The sequence below is a fragment of the Grampus griseus genome (assembly GCF_964374135.1).
Source record: "Grampus griseus genome assembly, chromosome: 16".
Taxonomy (NCBI): domain Eukaryota; kingdom Metazoa; phylum Chordata; class Mammalia; order Artiodactyla; family Delphinidae; genus Grampus; species Grampus griseus.
Window position 1 is genome coordinate 49,385,345 of NC_139010.1, and position 23,685 is coordinate 49,409,029.

Genomic DNA, 23,685 nt, shown 5'->3' on the forward strand with positions numbered 1-23,685 from the left:
GGAATGAACGAACGGACAAAAGAAAACAAAATAATGAATGAAACGTCAGAATGAACGAATCAACGAATGCTTTCCCTCTTGCAGTCAGATTTCAGGAGATGGACAGGATGCTGTCAACTAAATCTTCGTAAAGTCTTGGTCAATGAGCACTTGAGGAGTCTCACAATCTAGAGATAAGCCTCCAAGGCACAGAGCGGCCAAGAAAAAAATCCATTTCTTAGCGACAGCGGCAGGCCCAGGATTTGCAAACTCCAGTCAGGATCCCTCCCAGGCCGCTCAGGCCGCCCTCTGAAGCGCTCTCGGCACTCCCGCCCCACCCCCCAGCCCAGCCGGGGTCGCCGCTTCCACCCGCGCGCCCTCTCAGGCCTTACGGGCGCCGGAAGTCTCCGATCACGTGACCAGACGCCCGCCGAGCTGCTGGATTTTTTTCACAGACTTACCCCGGGAGGGCCCACGCCACCTCAGAAGCAATGGTCCCCGCAGGCTTCTTTTCCCCCCCGTTTCGGCCGGGAGACGACCCACCTGAGTCCTCGGCCTTGTCCCACACAGCAAGGTGCAAAGGACGGGTCGCCGCCTTCCTCAGCAGCGCTGCGCACAGGCTTCCCGTCAGCCCGGCGCCCACGATCAGCACCCGCGCCATGCCCCGCTGTCTCCGCGGCGGGGTGGCCAGCCTGCAGTAGGTGGAACAGCCAAAGCTCAGCGGGTTAGAGATGTCGGCTCCGCGCTCCGGGCCCCACCCGGTCCTTGAGCAGTTCCTCGGCTGGCCTGCAGGGGGCGGAGAGGAGGCGACCGGGGCTGAGGGGATGATAAGCGCTGAAGACCAGCAAACCTTGGCCTTCCCCTTGGTTTGAGGGCCAGCAGCTGGCTTCCAAGACAGGCTGGCCCCATCCGATAAGCTGTGAATTCCAGCCTGCCCCTCGCCCCCTGTAAACCTGTAAATCATGTAGGTTAGAGTGTGAGACCCCGCCTCGCCACAGGGCTGGTGTTGACTACTGCTGAGACCCAGCCCAAGGTAACTTACTAGGGTAGCTATGCCTTGCTGGAACCTTCGCTAGCTTAGTATTCTAAGTCCGAACGGAACTTACCAGCGATGCCAGAGCCAGCTGTTTTCAATAGACCTTAATGGCCACTATTCACATAATAGGAAAAGAGTTTGGGAGAGATTTTCTTAAACTAGCCCTCGGGCTTTGTGTAAGGGATATAACGTTTTTGAACCTCAATTTCGCCATCTGTGAAAGGGGGCCAAAAAATTCTACATTCCAAATTGTTGAAAATTAAAGATACTTGGTTCACCAGAAAGTTTTACATCACTCATCTCTTCAGTAGATATTAAGTTTTATGTCAAAACACATTCCAAATGCTTTAAAGGGACATGAAGATGAGCAAGACAAGGATTCATGCCATTACCACTAGTCTTTGTTTTTTCTAACGTTGCCCTGGAGGTTCTCAAGGAAACGATAAAAAGCAAGGATAAGACTGAACTATTAAAAAATTAAAAAACTAAGTTACCCTGAATTGCAGATAAACTATTACCTGGAAACCAGAGAAACTTGAATAGCTATCAGAATTATAAGAAAGTTGACAGTGGTAGCCAATTACAACGGAAACATTAAAAATTATAAGTTTTACTTTATGTACACATCATGAAGCAATTACCAGGCATCAAGTTGGTGATAGATTAATATTGCATATATCTAATAAAAGATAATAGAACTAGAAGATACAGATGAACATATGTAACCTAACAAGACATTCCTAAGCATAAAAATAAAACTGAACATAAAAATGGAACTGAAGAGAAAAACATCGAATACATAATCATTTACAAATTATGTTCAAAATATACAAGACAAAATACAAATAGTAAACAAATTTTTGGAGCATATGAAAGATGAAAGTTTCACACCTTATAGAAAATCTTTAGATAATTTTTTATTGAAGTATAATTGATTAACAATATTAGTTTCAGATGTACAACATAGTGATTCAATATTTTTATAGATTATATCCCATTTAAAGTTATTTCAAAATAATGGCTATATTTCCCTGTGCTGTATATTCTTGTTGCTTTTATATTTTGTACACAGTAATTTGTATCCCTTAATCCACTACCCTTATCTTGCCACTCCCCCTTTCCTCTCCCCACTGGTAACCACTAGTTTTTCCCTATATTTGTGATACTGTTTCTATTTTATTATACTCATTAGTTTGTTTTATTTTTTAGATTCCACATGTAACTGATAACAGAGAGTATTTGTCTTTCTGTGTCTGACTTATTTCACTAAGCCTAATATGCTCTAGGTTTCATGGAAGACAATTTTCCCACAGATGGGGCGGTGGGTGAGGGAGGGAATGGTTCAGGTGGTAATGTAAGCAATGGGGAGCAATACGGAGTGGCAGATGTAGCTTCACTCACTCGCCACTCACCTCCTGCTGTGTGGCCCAGTTCCTAACAGGCCCTGGACCAGTACCAGTCCACAGCCTGGGGGTTGGGGGCCCCTGCTCTAGGTTCATCCAGATTGCTTCAAATGGCAGAGTTTCATTTCTGGGTTTTTTTGTTATTTTTTGTTTTTTTTTGCGGTACGCGGGCATCTCACTGTTGTGGCCTCTCCCGTTGCGGAGCACAGGCTCCGGACGCGCAGGCTCAGCGGCCATGGCTCACGGGCCCAGCCGCTCCGCGGCATGTGGGATCTTCCCGGACCGGGGCACGAACCCGTGTCCCCTGCATTGGCAAGCAGACTCTCAACCACTGCGCCACCAGGGAAGCCCTACCACACTTTCTTGATTACAGTAACTTTATAGTAACTTGATTAAATCTTGAAGTCAGGGAAAAGTCCTCCAACTTATTCTTCTTTCTTAAAATTTTTGAATAGTCTAGGTTCTTCGTCCTTCATATAAATTTTAGTATTAGCTTGTCAACTTCTACCAAAAAGTCTGCTGAAATGTTTACTGTGACAATATTCAACATATGGAAAAAGTTGAGGAAAATTGACTTCGTAAAATACTGAGGTAATGTCAGGATCAAGGTGGTGAAAGATATGCCTCCTTTTTGTCCTCCTTTTTAACAGCTAACAAATGGCACCCACCCACAAACAAAATACTCCTTTGGGAGTTGTGAAATCCAGCACAAGGGACCCAGGGACCCAGGAGAAGTCCCACCCACTGTTCATCTGGTAATAGACAGACATACCTCCATATGGACTGCAGAACTAGCAGAAGCCAGCAAACCTTCCACAGTCTCTCTAAGCCCAGGTTGGGAAAACCTGGGAATGCTGTCTTGGGCAGATACCCACAGATGAGAAAGACTTTGTAAAAGTCCAGCCATCTGGAAGGGAGAGTCCAGCACACCACTGGAGAAAAACAAAAACCAAAAAAAAACCCAGCACATAGAGTCTGTCATACAGAGTGAAGTAAGTCAGAAAGAGAAAAACAAATACCGTATGCTAACACATATATATGGAATCTAAAACAAACAAACAAAAAAGGTTCTGAAGAACCTAGGGGCAGGACAGGAATAAAGACATGGATGTAGAGAATGGACTTGAGGACACAGGGAGGGGGAAGGGTAAGCTGGGATGAAGTGATAGAGTGCCACGGACTTATATACACTACAAAATGTAAAACAGATAGCTAGTGGGAAGCAGCCACATAGCACAGGGAGATCAGCTCAGTGCTTTGTGACCGCCTGGAGGGGTGGGATAGGGAGGGTGGGAGGGACACACAAGAGGGAGGAGATATGGGGATATATGTATATGCATAGCTGATTCACTTTGTTGTGAAGCAGAAACTAACACACTATTGTAAAGCAATTATACTCCATAAAGATGTTTTTAAAAAAGTGCGAGTACTAATAAAATATTTTATTCATCTCATGGGTGCTTTCCATGCCATGGTGATTTTGATATTTTTGACAAGAAGAGAGCTCTTTGAAACATAAACATACGTCTTACTAGCAATGAAACAATCTTGAAATATTTGGGCAGGAATGAACTGAGTTGTATGATATGCTTTTTTGGTTGGGGATAGGAGGAGTGATACGGTGTCTGGAGAAAGGACTGTAAAGATGCTTGTCATACTTTCTGGCCAAGAAGCCAAATGAGAACTTTTTCAGTTAGTCCTCTTGGCGGGACTGGACTGGACCAGGACTTCTCCTGTCCCACCTTCTATATGAACCAGGACCTGTTTTGAAGAAACTGAATATATTAGTATTCTCTCGTATGGAAAAGAGGAAAAAATTTTAAGAATCATTTTTTATTATGGATAATGCTTGCCTTAGGACCAGTAGCTCCAGAGAGAAGTTTGCCAGTTGGTAATTAATATAAAGTGTCAAAAGCCAAAAAGATATGTTTTATTGACTGCCAGGGTTGCATTCATTTTCAGTCATAAATTGATCTAAAAGAATCTGAGTCATTAACATATGATGCTGTAGGATTGAGTCATTCCTCATGTGTTCAAAGCCCAAGATTAATCTGACTTACCAAAATACTTTTGTCTCTTTCATTTATCTGTCGCAGAGAGCTGTCCAGTAAGGTAGATGTCTAGGAGCCACATGTAGCTATTTAAATTTAAATCGAAATTTATTAAATTAAATTAAATGTTCACTTTCTCAGTCTCACTAGCTGCATTTCAAGTACTCAATAGCCATATGTGGCTACTGGGTACCATATTGGAAAGCACAGATAACATTTCCTTGTTGCAGAAAGTTCTATTGAAGAGCTATGGAAAAGGAAGAGAGCAAAACATGAGAACTGTAAACAGTAGAATTATCAAGGTTTAGAACATTCCACAAAAAAAAATCCCACAAAAGAAGCAGAAAAAGAATAGATGGTTTATAATATCAGTTGGAAAGGACTGGAAAATACTGCCAGAAAAATTCAAGTTGTTTGTCATTGCCACTGACTCAGGTGTTGAAAGCCTTTCCAAAATGACAGTCTTAATTTTTATAGATCCTCACAGGAAATATGCAAATACCCTCAAAGAAGCTGCATTGTGTGATGCAACTTAATACTGATTGTGAAAGTATCTATCCTACATTATATATTCAATATATAGTAATTGGTAGAATTGTGAAGATATTCTGAAGGCACTAACCATAATATAGGGCTTCTGAGAATTAAGGGGACTTGTTTTTAGTGTTCTTCTCAAACTAGAATTCTGTCTAGATCTAGAAGTTCCCTTCCAATGCAGCTTCGTATAGAATTTGCCAACAACTGAAGCAAGAATGTTTGAAGTTAAAACTTGTTTGTGTAACATTTTAATTGATTTATAAAATAGAAAATAGGAATAGAGCAATATTTATTATAGATATACTACAGATGGAAACTGTCTACATAAAATTTAATTGTTCTTTTTCTGGTTCCTTTAAGTGTAAGGTTATGTTATTTATTTGAGATATTTTTGTTGGTTTTATGAAGAAGGGCCTGCATCACTATTAAATTCCCTCTTAGAACTTCTTCTTGCAGCCCATAAATTGTGAAGTGTTGAGTTTCCATTTTCATTTGTCTTGGGGTATTTTCTTATTCCCTCTTTGATTTCTTTATTGTCCCATTGTGGGGTTTTTTGGTAGCATATTTAGTCTCCATGTGTTTCCTCTTTTCCCATTTTTCTTTTTGTAATGGATTTCTAGTTTTATACCATTGTGGTAGGAAAAAATGCTGGATATAATTTCAATCCCCTTAAATTTGTTGAGGCTACAGAGAAATCAGCTGATAACCTTACAGGGGTTCCCTTGTATATGACTCTTTGCTTTTCTCTTGGTGCCTTTAGAATTCTGTCTTTAACTTTTGCCATTTTAACTATGATATGTCTTGGTGTGTGTCTGTTAAGACTCTGTGCTTCCTGGACCTAGATATCTGTTTCCTTCTTTAAGGTTGGAAAGTTTTCAACCATAATGTCTTCAAATATACTTTCGATACTCTTTTCTTTCTCTTCTTCTGGAACCCCTATAAGTGTGAAAGTTGGCATATTTAATGTTATCCCAGAGATATCATATGTTGCTTTCATTTTTTTTTTTCATTTGTCTTTCTGTCTGCCATTCTGATTGGGTGATTTCCATTATTCTATCTTTCAGATCACTTATGTGTTCTGTTTCATCTAGTCTGCTATTCATTGCTTCTAGAGTGTTTTTTATTTCAGATATTGAATCATCTATTTTTGATTGGGTCTTTTTAATACTGTCTAGTTCCTTGTTAAAATGATCTGTGTTTAGATCAATTCTCTTCCCTAATTCAGTTAGCATTTTTGTTACCACAAGATAATTCTTTATCTTGTAAGTTGTTTATTGGTGTTTCATTATTTTTTCAGGGGTTTTCTTTGCCCTTTCAATTGTGAATATTTCCTCTGCCTTTTCATTTACCTTACTTTCTCTGTCTCTATGAATTTTGTGGAAACAGTTACCTATTGTGGTCTTGAGGGAGTGTTCTTATGTGGGAGTACCTATATGCAGACTGCATGTGCCCAATGCCTTTGGTGGGAGAGCTAGATTTGATGTGGACACCAGTCATATCTTTCCTCAGGAAGTGCTGGCAGTTATCACCCTGGTACCGTGTGTGGCTGGTGACAGAGAAGCTAAAGGCTGTGTAGAGAATGAAGCAGGACTTCCTCTCTGCTCAGTGGCTGTGACTGCCCTATCGGGGACAGGGTCTACTCTCAAGTTGCTGAGGGTTGGGCTTGAGCTGGTTTTGTCCCCTTTAAGTGTGTGTTTTTTCTTCTCCCTGTACTGGGACCTTTGCCCCAAAGGAGAAGAGTGCTGAAGCAAGTGGAGTGTGTGTGCTTACAGAAGTCTGATGATCTGCCTGTGTAGGTGTCTGTGGTTCTGCTCAGATGCAGCCCACGAGCACATCGTTTCCCTAGTCAGAACTGCCCCAGATCTAGTGCTGCGCTGTGGAGTGGAGTGAGCGTGCCCATGTTGCTTGGGCTGGGGCTTACAGCAAGGCAGTCATGGAAAATCTGGCACCCTGCTGCCATCAGAAGTCTGGGCTGCTTCTGGGGCACTGCTTGAGTAAGCGCCAACAATGTAAAATAGTCAAAAGGGAAAAGCATCCAGTTATAAGCTAAATAAATACTAGGAATGTAATGCCAAACATTATCAATATAACTAACACTGCTCTGTGTTATACAGGAAAGTATTAAGAAGTTAAATCCTAAGAGTTCTCATCACAAGGCACATTTGTTTTTCTATTTCTTTTGTTTTGAATCTGTAGGAGTTGATAGGTGTTCACTAAATTTATTGTGGTAACCACTTCATGATGCATGTAAGTCAAATCATTATGCTGTGCACCTTAAACTTACACAGTGCTGTATGTGAATTATATCTCAAAAGATCTGGAAGGAAAAATATTAATTGGAAACTTCTTCTTCCACTTTCTTTTCAAAGAAAATTTCAAAATTTCTTCATTTCCTTATCCATGCTCTCCTCCCTTCCTTCTCTTCTCTGAGTAAATAAAGCTTTAAAACTTTGTGGAATTCCCTGGTGCTCCAGTGGTTAGGTCTCCACTCTTCCACTGCAAGGGACACAGGTTTGATCCCTGGTTGGGGAACTAAGATCTGTGATGCAGCCAAAAAAAAAAAAAACTTAAAAACTTTTGTATAATGAAATAAGAAATGAATTAAAGTGACTTTTACACATCATAAAATTAATTTCCCCAGCACTGCTGTAGGCAAAAACTTTCAAATGTATATAACTTTATTCATTTCAAATCATTCCCTACATATTTTAAAGTATGTATCTTAAATATATCAAGTTAAAATATCATATCAGTATAATTCACTTAAATACACCAACTCACAATCATATCTTTATTATGAAATGTTAGGACAATGAAAAGCTTATTCCTATAGAAATTGTGCTATAAAACTAGTAAAATTCAATCATAAAATGCTAATCAAGCCCAAATGTGGTGTTGTCTTTTTGTGAAGTTAATGTAATGGATCGGACAAGCATGTGTAGCTATCAGGCCAAACATCAAGGGTCTAGCTTTAAAAACCAAAAACATCAAGATCCACGCTAATGGTTTAAATCACTTGGTGCTGGTTGGCCATTCTACCTTATGTAGCCATGAGAATGATTCGGGGTCCCATGGCTAGCTAGGATTTCAAGGCCATGTATAAAAATCCAGAATCTCCTCATTGGTTTATACATGTTTCCTTTTCTCAGTTTGAAGAAATTGGGCCTGGAGAAGATTGCCATCAGGGGTCCACCTTAAGTCTCCTTGCTTTCTGAGACACTTGCCTGCTTTTCCACTCTGCCCTCCACTGCCCGACACCATCTGTCCATGGAAGATAAAAACTTAGCCAAGATGGGCCACAAATATTAGGTCTTGTCTAACTTGTAACTGTGTCCCATGAAATGTAAACACTCGAATTGCATACATACTATATCTTTATTCTTACATTCAGTTAGGTATCATTTTTCCCAAAGGGATTGTGTAACTTCACCTCTGCCAACAAAGAATTCATGTCAAAACATATCAGATATGCCAAAATGTTATATAAGCTGACAATATTATCTTGTATCGCATTGTCATTAACTACTTTTATTTTAACTTAAGCAGTTGAGAACATTTCATTGTACTTTTCTAGACCCTGCCCCACAGGTGCTTGGAAAATTTTCTTTCAACCTTTTGTATTTTCTATGTCACCTTTCAACCTTTTGTATTTTCTATGTCACCTTTCAACCTTTTGTATTTTCTATGTCACCTTCTATTTTACTCTTCCCTACCTCTGGTTCCCTCTTTCAGCAGCTCCGGAATTCACTTCACGCATTATGCATCCCCATGGATGGCAGCACTGGCAGGAACTCTTATTAAGCTATTCAGTAGTTGTTTGAACAGTTGTAAAAGTCTCCCGGATATTTCCATGCATTTGTGAGCATCCTAACCTTTAGCTCCTAAAGACACTGTTGTCCAAATCTACACAGTACAAAGACTCTTCATATTACTGGTAATCCATCTGTTTATTTTGTATGGCAATAGCTTCTTTAGAAAAATTGCACGTGATCTCACTGAGATACAGTGAGGTCGTTCCCACATACTACAATGTTTTCCCTAGTTGGCATTTTCTGGAAATCTGAAAATTGTACGTCTATTGAACTGAACTATGGAAGTGATTGTTAGTGTACTTGTTTTCTGACTAGATATTAATTGGAACTATCCTGATAAGTTTTTAATATCTTTATGCATTTATTTTATCCTACAAGTAAACGTAAAGTTTCTGGATCAGCAAGACTACTGTAGCAATAAACACATCAGTTCCTCATGCCTCAATCTGTTCCCCTTCTGAAGCTGTATTATGATTAGGCCCACGGCACAAAGGATTTCTCTTGTGCCATAGGAGAAGAACCCTAGACTTATGAATCCAGCAGTTTAAATAGGAATAGGACAGTTGTTTAGTTGCCACCTCACCTCCTGGGAGAGGGAAAGAAACCTGCTCCACTGGAATGTAAATGGCTGGCTCCATGACCCAGAGTTTCATCCATCTTTGAATGTGAACAAATTTTCTCAGGAAGAGAAAAGGGAAAGTCCCTACCACAGAATGAAAGCAACTGATTCCAGGGAAATAAGATTTATTACTCTTTGAATGGGAGCAAATCATTCTAGGTCTAACACTTTTTAACTTCCAAGGCTTGTCCTTTAATTCAAGTTGAAGATTTATTTGCTCAGGAAGTACTAACTAGGCAGAAATATTAAAATATTCATTTCTGCAAAGTACCTTGTGTACACCGAGTAAACTTGAGTATAGGATCAGACAGCCACAGATATATTAGGTCAGAGATAAGTTAACTACAATCTCCAGATACTACTTTTAAATCTGAGAAGCAACTTAATCTTCATCTACTGAGCACTATCAGGCCACAATACTGAGTTCTATACCAGGTAGTGCAGATTACACAGGTCTAGCATTTTGTAAGGACATATATGTCACACCTCACCTTTCTGCCCTGTCCTGACTCTATATGTCAGGACATCACCTCACCTGTTCTGCCCTGTCCTGACTCTATATGGACCCATGGACACCCACTCAGGCTCCTTGCGTGTGATTCTTGCTTACTCTGGGTGATCTGTTGGCTGATATCTGCAGAGTTAGGCAACCAGATAAAGAATCCCTTAATAAACAGAGTGCTCTTGGAAAGACCATTCTTCCTCCATTGGGATCAGGCTGGATATTATGTAACTGAGGCCATTGTGTAAGTTGGAAAAATTTTGTTTCAGGGCATTATTGAGTCTCGTCAATATGTCATTATTAACAGTAGGGAGAGATTGTCTTATGTAATTCAACTGTAAACAATTTAAGTTGAGGGCTTCCCTGGTGGCGCAGTGGTAGAGAGTCCACCTGCCGATGCAGGGGACACGGGTTCGTGCCCCGGTCTGGGAAGATCCCACATGCCGCGGAGCGGCTGGGCCTGTGAGCCATGGCCGCTGAGCCTGCGCGTCCGGAGCCTGTGCTCCACAACAGGAGAGGCCACAACAGTGAGAGGCCCACATACCGCAGAAAAAAAAAAAAAAGAATTTAAGTTGATAATTCTTTGATTAGAACCCAGTCTATTTATATGCTACTGTTCATGAAAACAATTAAAAGCAGACAGGCTGAGAATGTTTATTGTATATAGATGTTGGGATTATCTCGGCTTCTCATTTGTCAAGCATTTACCATGTGACTAGTTCCTGGTAAATACTTTACATGATTCACCTCAAGTACTTCCTAAACAACCCAAGGAAGCATTCATTATTACATGCATTTTTAGATGAGGAAACTAAGGCTCTTAGAGTTTAGGTGACTTTTCCAATGTCACAAAGTTAATAAATCACAGAACCAGGTTTCAGACTCTGGACACATTTCAAATGTGTGCTTTAACCTTTCCACGTATATACCCTACTCATATTAAATGTTAATTATCTCATTGTTATGAGATTAGATAATTTTAAACTGAACCAAACCTGTTGTAATATAACGTTTTTGTTACCACATGATTATTCTAAAGTAGGCCTATTTTCTAAAATCAGATAAAACAGTTTATTATAACTTTCAAAAAGTTCTACCCTCATGTTCCCAGAGAGAATCTATGAAAATAAAACAAATATACTAAAATCTGATCATTCTGTCGATTTCAGGTTGTCCCAGATGGCACCCGTAGTAAATCCAAAGTAATGTCACATTGTAAAGCACACACGCACACACACACCTTTCACCTTTTGTTGTTCTTTTTCAGGTTTTATCGCCTTTTCTACAAATCCCACGCTGGCTAAAAAAATCAAAGCCTTCTATGCATTAGCCCCAGTTGCCACAGTGAAGTATACCAAAACCCTGTTGAACAAACTTGCACTCATTCCTCCCTTCCTCTTCAAGGTATGTGATTCCCTTTAACTGGGTCTAAGATGTTAAATTGTTTGTGTATTTCAAAGTGATGGAAAGAGAACAAACACCTGGTGGACAATCATGTTTATATTCAAGGATGGAAATTAACATGTTTATATTATTTCTTGAATAGCACTGACCATGGTTGAATCCCCATTAGAGTTTATGAGATCCCCACCGATTTCTTTATTCTCGATTATGTTGTGTGGATTAGCAATGCCTGGGAGAGTTTTTGCTCCTTCCATGGATGTTTCTTTACCAAGCACCCACACAGGTCTTCAAGGCTGTGATTTCCCCCCCAAGACCAGGGAAAGGGAAATAAAAGCAAAAGAGTCAAATGAGAAGCCTAAACCACCTGGTCCAAGAAAAGTGGGAAGAAGAAGGATAGGAAAGAAAAGGAAGGAAAGGGAAAAGGAGAGAGAGGGGGAAGATAGCAATGGTGAAGTGAGGCAAGGACTCGGAGACCACTTATCATATATCCTTGGCTTTCCAAGCCTTTTCCTAAGAGTTCCTTCCTCTTTAAATGGGGATTTCATAGGGCAGTAGCATAGATTTCAATAAACTGTAAATATTATGGAGGCATACATGGTAGGGAATTAATAATCTTTCCTTTTTCCAGTGTTTAATCACTGACTTCTCCCACCCACCGAAACTAACACATACACACACATACACAGTCTCCTTTAGGAGAACAGTTTACCTCAGGCTACAAAATTTAATGATGCCATTTTCTTCTGTGGTTGAGTGCTATTCTTTTTTTTTTTCACGCAATTAACACGCATGCCTAAAATCTAAGAGATTTTACCTACAAACCAACTACATTTGTAAAGCTTTTACTCAAAATGTAAAAGTGTGTGATGACCCTGAGTATGTTTACCGGTTGCATTGATTCAGAAATTGTTTGTTTCTTACTCATATTCAGATTTTCTGACAGGCAATGTAGAGAGAGGTTTTTAAAAAAGCATTAGACCTTAGGTCAGAGGCTTGAGGCTCAGATCAAGATTCTAGCTGTAATCCAGTTCTCACTAGACCAAGATCCTGACTATTCATTAGCCTTATGTTCTCACGTATAAAATGGGGATAACAGGGTACAAACTACCAGTTAAAAAATAAGTAAGTCACATGGATATAATGTATAGCACAAGGAATAGAGTTAATACTTTATAATAACTTTGTATGGGGTATAATTTTGAAAATATGGAGTCTCTATGTCGTATACCTGAAACTAACATAATATTGTAAGTCAACTATACTTCAATAAATTAAATAAAATGGGGATAACAAAGTGTCTACTTATTTTAAGAACAATTAGGGTGTGTCCTTTCAATTTTTAAACTACCAAGCCTCTTTGTCTTCTTAAAGATTTTGCTGAAAATATGGCTTAGAAGTCACCATTTCCCCTCCTGATTTTTTTTTTATTTATTGCCGGAATCACACATCTTGGCACTTAATTATGATATTCTGCCATGTTGTTTTATGAGTTTATTCCCTAACTCCTATGACCCCAACTAGACTGTAACTCTGTGTCTTACCCAGCACCCAATGCAGTTCTCAATGCAGCAATTAATACTCAATACTCATACCTGCACTGTCCATTCCATATCTTTATTGTGGGGATTCAATGAGAGAGAGTATTTAAACCTCTTAAGACAACATATAGAAGTATGAAAATATAATGTCTATTCCCATTTGTACCAGTAAACAAGACAAATTAATGTCTTTTCTGCAGCTTGTTATTTGCAAATCTTTAATGATGCTTTTATTTTTCAGATTCTATTTGGTAACAAATTGTTCTACCCACACAATTTTTTGGAAAACTTTCTTGGTGCTGAAGTGTGCTCCCGTGAGATGCTGAATGTCGTTTGTAGGAATGCCTTGTTTGCCGTGACTGGATTTGATAAGAAAAATTTGAACATGGTTTGTATGCATTGAAATTTCTATTCTGAATATTTTGAGCAACCCTCATGATTACTTGTCTCATCATCAATTAGGAATGGTACTTTATTAGAACCAGGAGTCACTTCAGAATTCTGTCCATGATATGCAGATAAGCCCACGAGAAATCACAAGTCATTGCTCGCAGTTTTGTTGCCTCCACATTTCTTCCATCACCTCACTGTGCCCTGAAGTAAACAGCTTGTAGGAAAAACAAAACAAAACAAAAAACTCCCTACTCACTTCTGATCACCTGAATAATTGGTGTGACATTTAAATTCTGTGAGTGGAGGCATTGAACCAAGTTGTCAAGTTCCTCTGTAGGAAAAATATGTCTAGATATTGAATATTACTTTAAATATTTTTAATGCTGATAGTCATCTCCATAAACTTTCTAAAACTTGTTTCAGAGCATTTATGTAAGATCTTGTCCACACTCTTTACCTTCTATTTCATTTGCTTTGCACCAAGTGGATGCTTAAAAGCACATATGACAAAACGCGGTATCAGAAAGTAGTTAAGAATATGGATTCAGGGTAAAAGCCTAAATTCAAATCCTATCTTTGCAGCGCACTTGAACTCCTCCATCTTGATTTCCTTATCCATGAAATGAGTTGTTGTGAAGATTAAATGAGCTAACATATGTAAAGTATATAGAACATAGTACAAAGCAATGCTCATAGTATATCATGTTTTGCTCATAGTATATCATGTTTTGCTACTAATAGTATGATACACTGACACCTATTCTCCCTCAAAATTGTTTAGTTTTGTTATATACCCTCGAAATTAGCCCATATAATCACAGTTTGCAAGCCATAAAGTGATGTACAACTTTTTTGCTCGTATCCTGCCAGTAATGCTGCCCATAAAACTTGATCTAGATCAGAAAAAGTTAAGTCTTAGATGTTTGTGAGAAACTGAACATACATCTAAGTGCGCATGTGTGTGCTTGTGTGTTTGCTTTCTAGACTCGCTTAGATGTGTATCTAGGACATAATCCAGCAGGAACTTCAGTTCAAGACGCCCTCCACTGGAGTCAGGTATCATTTCAAGCTGCTCAAACTTTTTGTGGGCCTAAACCATTAACAATTTACCTAAAGCACAGTCTTAAAATATTCTGTCAAATGCTTCTAAAAGGGAATTTTTCTGGCACATGACTACCAGATGAAAATATCTATCAATCCATGTGAATGAAAATCCTACAAAAAACAGGTGCTTTGGGTAACAAGAAATAAATGATGATTATGACTTGAAATTATTTCAAGCAAAGCTGCATTTAAACTTGAATAAATTGTTGCGGAGGATTAATAGTCTATTTTTGGAATGAGAAAAAATTTTTAAATAATATTTAAATTAAAAGTAAACTACTTGGAAAAGTTGGCATTTTATTATTTACATAGCCAAGTGACTTTTTAATTTCCTTGTATCTTTAATTTCTCTACATTAGGCTGTTAAGTCTGGGAAATTCCAAGCTTTTGACTGGGGAACCCCAACTCAGAACATACTGCATTATAACCAGGTAAGCATCTTAAGTTGAGGTTATTTGCATTTTGAAAGACAAAGATATAAAAAGTTAAAGATGAAATTACGATAACTTTGCAGGTATTTTCCAAAGGAATGCTGTTGCCTAGACCTAGCCTTAAGGAAATTATAAAGTAGATGACGCTATCCTTTGAGTCTTTTTGTCATGTGGAACATCACACTGGTCTCTAATTCTTCCACTGAGCCTTCACGCTCCAGTGTCTGTGCTCGTTCAAGCTGCCCTCAAAGTACCACACCACTGCAGTGAGAACCTTCTAGATCTTGTCACCCCTCGCTGCATTAGACAGATCTGCCCTGTATCCCAGACCCCCGGCATGCTGTCTTCTCCTTTCCAAAGTGCAACTAACTGTTATAATAAACCAATAACTTCTTTTTTTTTTTTTTTGGCTGCTCTGCGAGGCTTACCAGATCTTAGTTCCCCGACCAGGGATCAAACCCAGGCTCCAGGCAGTGACAGTGCAGAGTCTTAACCACAGCACCGCCAGGGAATTCCCTAAACCAATAACTCTAACTGTTCATGGGATAGAGCTGGAATCTCTGGTCTTCTTAAACAATTTCCTATCCTTTGTTGATGGCCAGAGAAGTTTTCTCACCATATTCCCAGACATAAAAGAAGGATGGTATGCTTGCAGTTCAAGGCTGGAAATATTTTTCAGCAGACAAGAGCCTTGTACGCAGGTAGATATACTGAGCATTCCTCCTACTTGTAGTACAAAGAAGCCAGGCTTTGGAGTCCATCGTACCTGAAGTTAATATAAGTTGAGACAATAACTTTTCATCTCTCCACCCAGACTCAGGGAGTTATTGACAGTAATTAATGGGTAATGTCAGCTCAGGATAAACTCTCTGATTGTCACAGGCTAATTTTGAATGAGAGAATTGCTCTGTGTTTTTTTGGTAATTCTTTCCCCTTCTACTTCACCCCACGTCCAATTTTCCAACCAAGTAACAACCCTATTAATTTTTGTCTGCTTCAATGACTCAATATCTACAAGGGATTTATATCTTTTCACCACAATGTCTTTTGTGTGAAAAAGATGGCCCAGCCTCCTTGTTTTTACATCTCTGATGTCTTTAAAGAGGTTTTCTGAACACAATCAGATCAAACATTTGTTGTAAAGACTTTTCCCCCCAACCATCACAACCTCAAACCCCCCAGACACAGACTCTATCTTTATACTGGGCTCTAATAACAGTAATCAGAGACTCCGTCTTGAAGGGCCAAGTGGGGCATGAAACACCCACTCCCAATTCCATTCTCCCTTCAACCAAGCCAAACTCAGGATGGTTTCAACTGACTGAGGGAGTGACACTAATTTAAGAGCCAGAAGCTAGGTTCTGGAAAACACTTTGAATAGTGGAATATGAGTAAAGAAAAGTAGGTTTATTCTTATAGATATTCTCCACAATTTTCCCTTTTCTTCAACATATAAAGGAATATAGTAAAGTATTAAAATACTATGAAAAATTGCATATAATAAAATATTTTTCTTTGGTGAATTGGCTATTACATAAGGATAAAGAAAATATTCATATTAGAATTCTTGAGAATATCATCTTTAAAAACTAACAAAATTCTCTGTGAACTGTGGGAAAGTTAGCAGTGATTCTCTTGTCCCCTTGGCCTGCTTTATGAATCTCTTTAAAATCTTTGTGTGAATGGAGATTTTGTAGAAATAGGAAATGGGGCCACTGATAGATTTTCTCAGAATTTGAACGTATATTTAGTAAAATCAGGCAAGTATTTAACAAATACAGCTCCTTAAATGAAATGATTACCTATGGAATGACTATACTGGCAGCCATACAAAGCCAAAATAAATGACTCAGGACATTTTGAGTAACTATTTGTATAGAAACTATCTATCACAGTTAAAATTCAGTCACATTCACTTCCTTCAGCTTGAGTCGAAATCTAAGTTTTTACTTTGTAAGAATTATTATCTAAAGCCCACCTATTCATGTGCTCACTTCGGCAGCACATATACTAAAGCCCACCTATTCAAAGCATGGTCCAGGACCAGCAGCCTCAGCATCGTCTGGGAATGCAGAATCTAGGCTCTTCCTCCAGATATACTGGATCAGATTCTTCATTTTATTAAGATCTCCTAGTGATTCACAGGGCCTTTAGAATTTGAGAAGCACTGATTTAAAACATTGCATCCACGTTCCTCTGTGGATAAAGGTAACTCTGAGCAATAATTGTTAAGATTTACTTATGAAACTGGGTCATGCCACTTGTGACAACGTGGATGGACCTTGAGGATATTATGCTACATGAAATAAGTTAGACACAGACAGATAACTATTGTATGATGTCACTTACATGTGGAATCTAAAAAAAAAAAAATTTAAAAACCTCATAGATACGGAAAACAGATTGGTGGGTGTCAGAGACGTAGGCAAAATGGGTAAAGGTGGTCAAAAAGTATGAACTTCCAGTTATAAAATAAGTACGACCTGGAGATGTAATGTACAGCATGGTGACTACAGATAATAATACCGTACTGTATATTTGAAAGTTGCCAAGAGAGTATATCTTCAAAGCTCTCATTGGGCTTCCCTGGTGGCGCAGTGGTTGATTGAGAGTCCGCCTGCCGATGCAGGGGACACGGGTTCGTGCCCCGGTCCGGGAAGATCCCGCATGTCGTGGAGCAGCTGAGCCCGTGAGCCATGGCCGCTGAGCCTGCGGGTCCGGAGCCTGTGCTCCGCAACGGGAGAGGCCACAACAGTGAGAGGCCTGCATACCGCAAAAAAAAAAAAAACCTCTCATTACAAATATATATATATAAAAAAACTACATGTGCTGGTAGATGTTAACTAGATTTATTGTGGTCATCATTTCACAATGTATACGTGTATGGAATCATTGTAGTGCACCTGCAACTAGTATAATGCTATATATCAATTGTATCTCAATTTTTAAAAAACTAGGTTAATGGTATCTAATCTACCCACTGAGTAAGTATTGAGTTTCAAGTGCAGTTACTTATAAAAACTCTGATTCTTAACACTCTGATTCTTTTCCTCTGGTGTTTTAGGCCACACCTCCCAACTACAATGTGACAGCCATGGATGTACCAATTGCAGTATGGAGTGGTGACCATGACCTGTTGGCTGACCCTCAGGATGTTGGTCTTTTGCTTCCAAAACTGTCTAATCTCATTTACCACAAGGAAATTCCTACTTACAATCACTTGGACTTTATCTGGGCAATGGATGCACCTCAAGAAGTTTACAATGAAATCATTTCTATGATGGCAGAAGATAAAAAGTAGTGCTGGATTTAAAGAATTATTCATGTACTTTTCCCAAAATGATTTCTTCTCTTCCACATAGTTTTCTGTACTGTTTTAAATGCAATGTTTCTTTCTGTAATTCTGACTTTCAAAATATATTAGCATCAACAAACTTTTCATTGGTCATTTTTAATTGAAAAGAATTTTTTTTAATTAGATTTTTTTCACTTGAAAATTTATCTAGAAACTCTTGAGAAAACACAGTCTTGGGGAGGTGAAACTTCCCTTCCAATCCTCCCATTCAGTTTATCTTCTAAACTCCAGGTAGATAATGAGCCATGAATCATGGGTGTTGCCAAAAGACAGTCTTGAGGTTGAGTATTGATACCTCGTATGCACACTTGAGATTGAGTAAATTGTTTTCTTTCTATTGTCTGTTGTTGCTAAAGCTCAGTCTCTCCATCTGTGCTATGGGGATATCACTTGCTCTTTTGCTTGTTAAACTCCATGAAAAGGCAAATTAGACTGTAAATTGAATTGAGGTCAGCTCACTTTCCCTTTCTAGGGAGAAAAGAACAAGGGTAGCTTAGGGAGCAACAGGCAACCCCCAGTTCAGGAAGGTGGGAGGTAAAGGATTTCTTAACCTCAACATTATTGACATTTTTGGACAGATAATTTTTTTATTGTCCTGGACATTGTAGGATATTTAGCATCATCCCTGGCTTCTACTTACCAGATGCCTTGAGTACGCACACCCCCCAAGCTGTGCCTCATATATACCTCTTAAGTTGCACCATCATACTGTTGCTCACATTCCCCTCCAAAATTCTTAATTTATTTTGGGTTTACAAGTATGTATCCATGCTCTGTGCATAACTCATAGGAAGACCAATATATCTGAACAGAGAACTGTGTTGTAATCTCAAGCCTACTAGATATAATACGATTCACATTTTTAAAAGTCAAGATATTCTAAAATTAGAAGATGCCTAAGCATTACCTAGTTTAACCTCATCATTTTCCAACTGAGGATATTAAAGTTCATAAAGGTTGAGCACCTTAATAAAGGATGTACAACTGGCATTGTTAAAATCCACACATTCTAGCCCAAGTACTCTTCTCTTTCTGCTGCACAAAGCTGATGTACATAGCTCTGTTGTACTTTCAAATTAAATATTTCTAGAGTTATCTGAAGGAGGCAATGGGGTGAGGTGGTGCTGAGGTTTTTCTAAAGCATTATTCGGAGTAATATTGGATATCTGAGTTCCTAGGCTCTACACAGATATCTAGTATGAGAAAAATGCCGGTTGAATGTGAGCTTTCTCTGCTAGTGTGAAAGAAAGTAGAAGTAGCTAGATAGATGTTAGAATGAGAAAGAAGGAATAGAGGTGAGAAGAAAAGTAAAGAATGGAAAATATTAGAAGGTATTGACATATACACACTAATATGTATAAAATAGGTAACTAATAAGAACCTGCTGTATAAAAATAAATAAATAAAATAAAATTCAAAAAAAAAAAGAAAAAAAGAAGGTACAGGAAGGGATTAGTGCTTTCAGATGCAAACCTCATCCTCATCTGCTTTGCTGTGTCTCAGTTGGTCATTGTTGTAACCCTACTCAAAGAGATCAGATTGCAAAAGCCATATATAATCTTAGCCAAACAGGGAAAAATGTTTAAGGCATACAAGGAGGATGCCACTGTAGAATTTCCTTTTGAAAATAGCACGTAGGAAAGCAAATTAAAATATAGATGAGATGAAATGTCTGCTTAAATAACCCCACCCTAAGTAGTTTTCAGATGGGTTGCTCATAATAGCAGTGAATCCAAAACCTCATCAAGGATATTAAATTATAGCTGAAATAAACTGTAAAACAAGTCAAAGCATCATAACAAGGAGATGTCATAGTAAGCTCTACAGAAGTATGGATCTATGCTTCAACCTCAAAGGGTTGTTGTGAGGATTTCCATATTCATTTTGAACGGCTATGTATTGAATGGCTACTCTGTGCCAGGGAGTTTAATATAATTACTGTATGATTCATGATAGCACTCAACCAATATGATCCATTATTACTTTTATAGCTCCAAGGCACTATCTATTAAGTTAATTTTGTTGTTCTTACATACCAGACAATCTTAGCTTCAAGCTGGACTAACCTACTAAGTGAGAAGTTCATAGAACAGTCAATATTAAGTGTATGATCTACTGAACAGCAGGTAATTTCTCTGCACACATAAAGCATTGATATTCTGGTTCATTGAGCCCTTCTTGTGATTTTGGTTGGTATAAAGCAGTTCCGCAAACCCGACTATCTTTAAGTACTGAAGTCATATTAAAAAACACAGAAAGCCAAAGTTTACACATAATTATGGATCCAGGTTAGACCCAATCTGAGGGACCAGTTGGCTTCCATCTAAAGATTTTATCTTACTATACATTTTGGAGCTTAATGAATTATATTTCTCTGAATGTTAACCCTCATCTAATTATTTCAAGGTTTATTTCTGAGACTGAAAAAGCATTTGAAAAATACTTTCTTCTTCTCATATTCATGCGGTTTGCCTACTCATTCTTCCAAAGTTTTCATCTCATCTATTGTATCATCCAGTTGGCTCTCCAAACCAGGGCTGCTTAACTTGCCGTATCTGTGAGCTTGAGGTTTCAGTGAAACACTTATGCTTTTTTAAATGTCCTTAATTCAAGGTCTCTCTACAAGTCCCAACAATCTACTGCTCCTTACTGGAGAGAACACAATCCATGTATGTCAGCACACTCAGTAGCACCAGATTATTTAGCTTACTATTTTATTGTTCAACTTATGTCACTATAGCAAGGCCAATACCTACTAGGTGGAGATTTATGATACAGGATTATTTACTGGGAGTCGGGTGACTCTGCTGGTGAATCCTTATGTCTTCATCATAAACATGTTAGATTAGGTTATAGAACACTGAAGAATATATGTCCATTATGTACAGGTATACATACATATTTTTACAAATGCATATTATGTATTTTATGTGTATAAGTATATACATAATACATCATGTATAATATTATACATATAAAATTATGCACAAACATACATGATTTGCTGAGAATATGAGTACACAGTCAGCCAGGTACACAGTCAGAGCAAGAATTATTTTTCCTTGAATAAATATACTGCCAAACAATTTTAATCATTGAAGCATTAATATACCCTTTCTGAGAGCTTCAGATTTTTCATTTTAATGAGTTTAGGACTCTATATTTCACACGTTTCACTTTGAAACATCTCATAGCATACATTTACTATTCTTCAGAATTCTAAAGGCTGATTGAATTTAAAACAGCTCAAATCACCAAAGGAAATCAAAAGATTAGAAGATCTGCAAATGGTTTGGCTCTAGAGCAAGTTCAAACCAAAAAAAGAGGTGAGAAGATGTGGAAATGATATCCCAGAGTTATTTTATATGCCTTCTGCTAAATGCCTCTCCAAGCAATGATATAAAATATGGCTGAACTTATTATCGAAACAGGGTAAAATTAATCAATTGGGTTCAATATTTTAAAAAAACTTCCTGGTCTAGTATATCTGCCCTTCTTGTGGAAAATATTTATATCCATTTAGTAAGCTTAAGTTGTATAGAATACACTATATTGATATTCATTTAATAAATATTTATCAAGCTAGACACTGTTCTGGTTGCAGAACAAAAGACAAACCTTTTGCCCTCATAGAACTTATACTTTAGTGGTGAAGGTTGATAATAAAATATAAACAGATAAATGTATGTATGTATATTATGTTATCGGGTAATAGAACCACTGATAATAAAAATACAGTAGATAGGTGAGTAGGAAGCACACAAGGCACTATGTTAAATAGAATGATCAGGAAAGGTCTCTTTGAGAAGTGACACCTGAGCAGAGAACTGACTAAAGTGAAAGAATTCCAATGTGTTTGAGTGTCCTGGTCCAGTAGGTCTGATCTGTCACAGATGTGACTAGTCTTGCAAGCTGGCAAGGTAACCTGCCACAATTTCATGGATGCTGGCAGAAGAGAGGAAACCCCCATTTCAAAGATAAAAGACTCTATTACTCGTAACACACAGACTTCATGACCTTCACATTCCCCTTGATCTTCAAGATCCATAGGGATAATGTGAAAGCAGGCCTCGATGAACATTGGACATATAGTGTATCTATGTCACAGTGAGGATCCCCACGCTTAGGAAGCCCCCAGTCTTATAAAGGCGGCTGTTAGCAAACCTGTCCAGTCTCTGCCCGCAGAGAGAGACATTTTCTTTATCATACTGGTCAAGAACAAACCTGCCCTCTACCCTGGAAAGAGACAGTACTTCTGTCTTTCCAGGCTGTTTGCTTTACAAACATCCTTGAAAAGATAGTCTGGAAAAAACTGATCTGAGACGTACAGAAATACTCTGGAGAATAGTCTCTCAACATCAACATTTAGTGTACATCAGAATCACCTGAAAGGCCTTTACAACCACAAATTGCTAGGATTAAACCCCAGTGTTCCTGATTCAGTAGGTCTGGGGTGAGTCTAAAAATCTGCATTTCTAATAATTTCCCAGGTGACACTGATGCTTCTGGTCAGAAATACTTACTTTGAGGGCTTCCCTGGTGGCGCAGTGGTTGAGAGTCCGCCTGCTAATGCAGGGGACACAGGTTCGTGCCCCGGTCCAGGAAGATCCCACATGCCGTGGAGCGGCTGGGCCCGTGAGCCATGGCCGCTGAGCCTGCGCGTCTGGAGCCTGTGCTCTGCAACGGGAGAGGCCACAGCAGTGAGAGGCCCGCGTACCGCAAAAAAAAAAAACCCCAAAAAACCACAAATACTTACTTTGAGAATCTCTGTTCTAAATCTATTAAGAAGACACCTTGTGTTATGCTGTTGTTGATTTGCTTTCCTTTGGCTAGGCTTTATAATCAGAAACTCACATTTCTAAATACTTATACCTATTGTAATCTTTATGTCATTGACTCTGGTAAGTAACATATTTCTTATTAGAGACACTTCTCATATCTTATAATGTGGTTCAGCTTTGTGGCTTTTATACTTCTATTTCAGACGAACCTTAGCTGTTATTGATGCCGAAAACTCGGCTTCTGTGCACCGGTGCCAAATTGAATCTCTGAGACAGAGTTTTGGGTGAAGTAGAAAGAATAACTTTATTGCTTTGCCAGGCAAAGTGTTAATGCAAGTTCGTGTGCTCAATGTACACTGAGACCAAACAAACTGAAACGTAGGAATTTGGAGCAGAGAAAGGTTTATTGCAAGGCCATGCAAGGAAATGGGTGGTTCATGCCCTAAAAGCCCCAAACTCCCCGAAGGGGTTCGCCAAAGCACTTTTAGGTGAGGGAAGCGGGTGGCAGAGTATGCGATCAGCTTGGACACAATTCTCTGATTGGCTGATGGTGAGATAACAGGGTAGTGTCACAGGGGTTAACATTATCAATCCCTAGGTTCCAGGAGGCCTGGGGCTATATGCTCATGGTCATCAAGTAGTTAACATCTTACATTTTATTTTGGGGGGAGCGGTTCACATCTGCAAAACAACTCAGGAATTGTGCATCAAATACTATTATCTAGGTACTTCAGAGAGGA

General features: G+C 38.8%; 2 protein-coding genes across 2 annotated transcripts in view; one reads left to right on the top strand and one right to left on the bottom strand.

The window, feature by feature from the left end:
- The window catches only part of RNLS (renalase, FAD dependent amine oxidase), a 270,444-nt gene extending 269,715 nt beyond the window's left edge, over positions 1 to 729 (bottom strand). Inside the window, exon 1 of the mRNA XM_082674316.1 lies at positions 523 to 729. Within this exon, the coding sequence (XP_082530442.1) occupies positions 523 to 640 (118 nt within the window). The 5' untranslated portion in view covers positions 641 to 729. The remainder of the gene's footprint in view (positions 1 to 522) is intronic.
- LOC309834288 (gastric triacylglycerol lipase-like) lies at positions 711 to 18,110 on the top strand (the record flags this gene model as incomplete). The annotated part of the gene is made up of 7 exons (XM_082672953.1): positions 711 to 845; positions 3,069 to 3,252; positions 11,207 to 11,343; positions 13,123 to 13,269; positions 14,259 to 14,330; positions 14,738 to 14,809; positions 17,874 to 18,110. The coding sequence occupies 7 exons, from the start codon at positions 711 to 713 to the stop codon at positions 18,108 to 18,110; spliced, it is 984 nt and encodes a 327-aa protein (XP_082529079.1).
- Between the last annotated feature and the right edge of the window lie 5,575 nt (positions 18,111 to 23,685).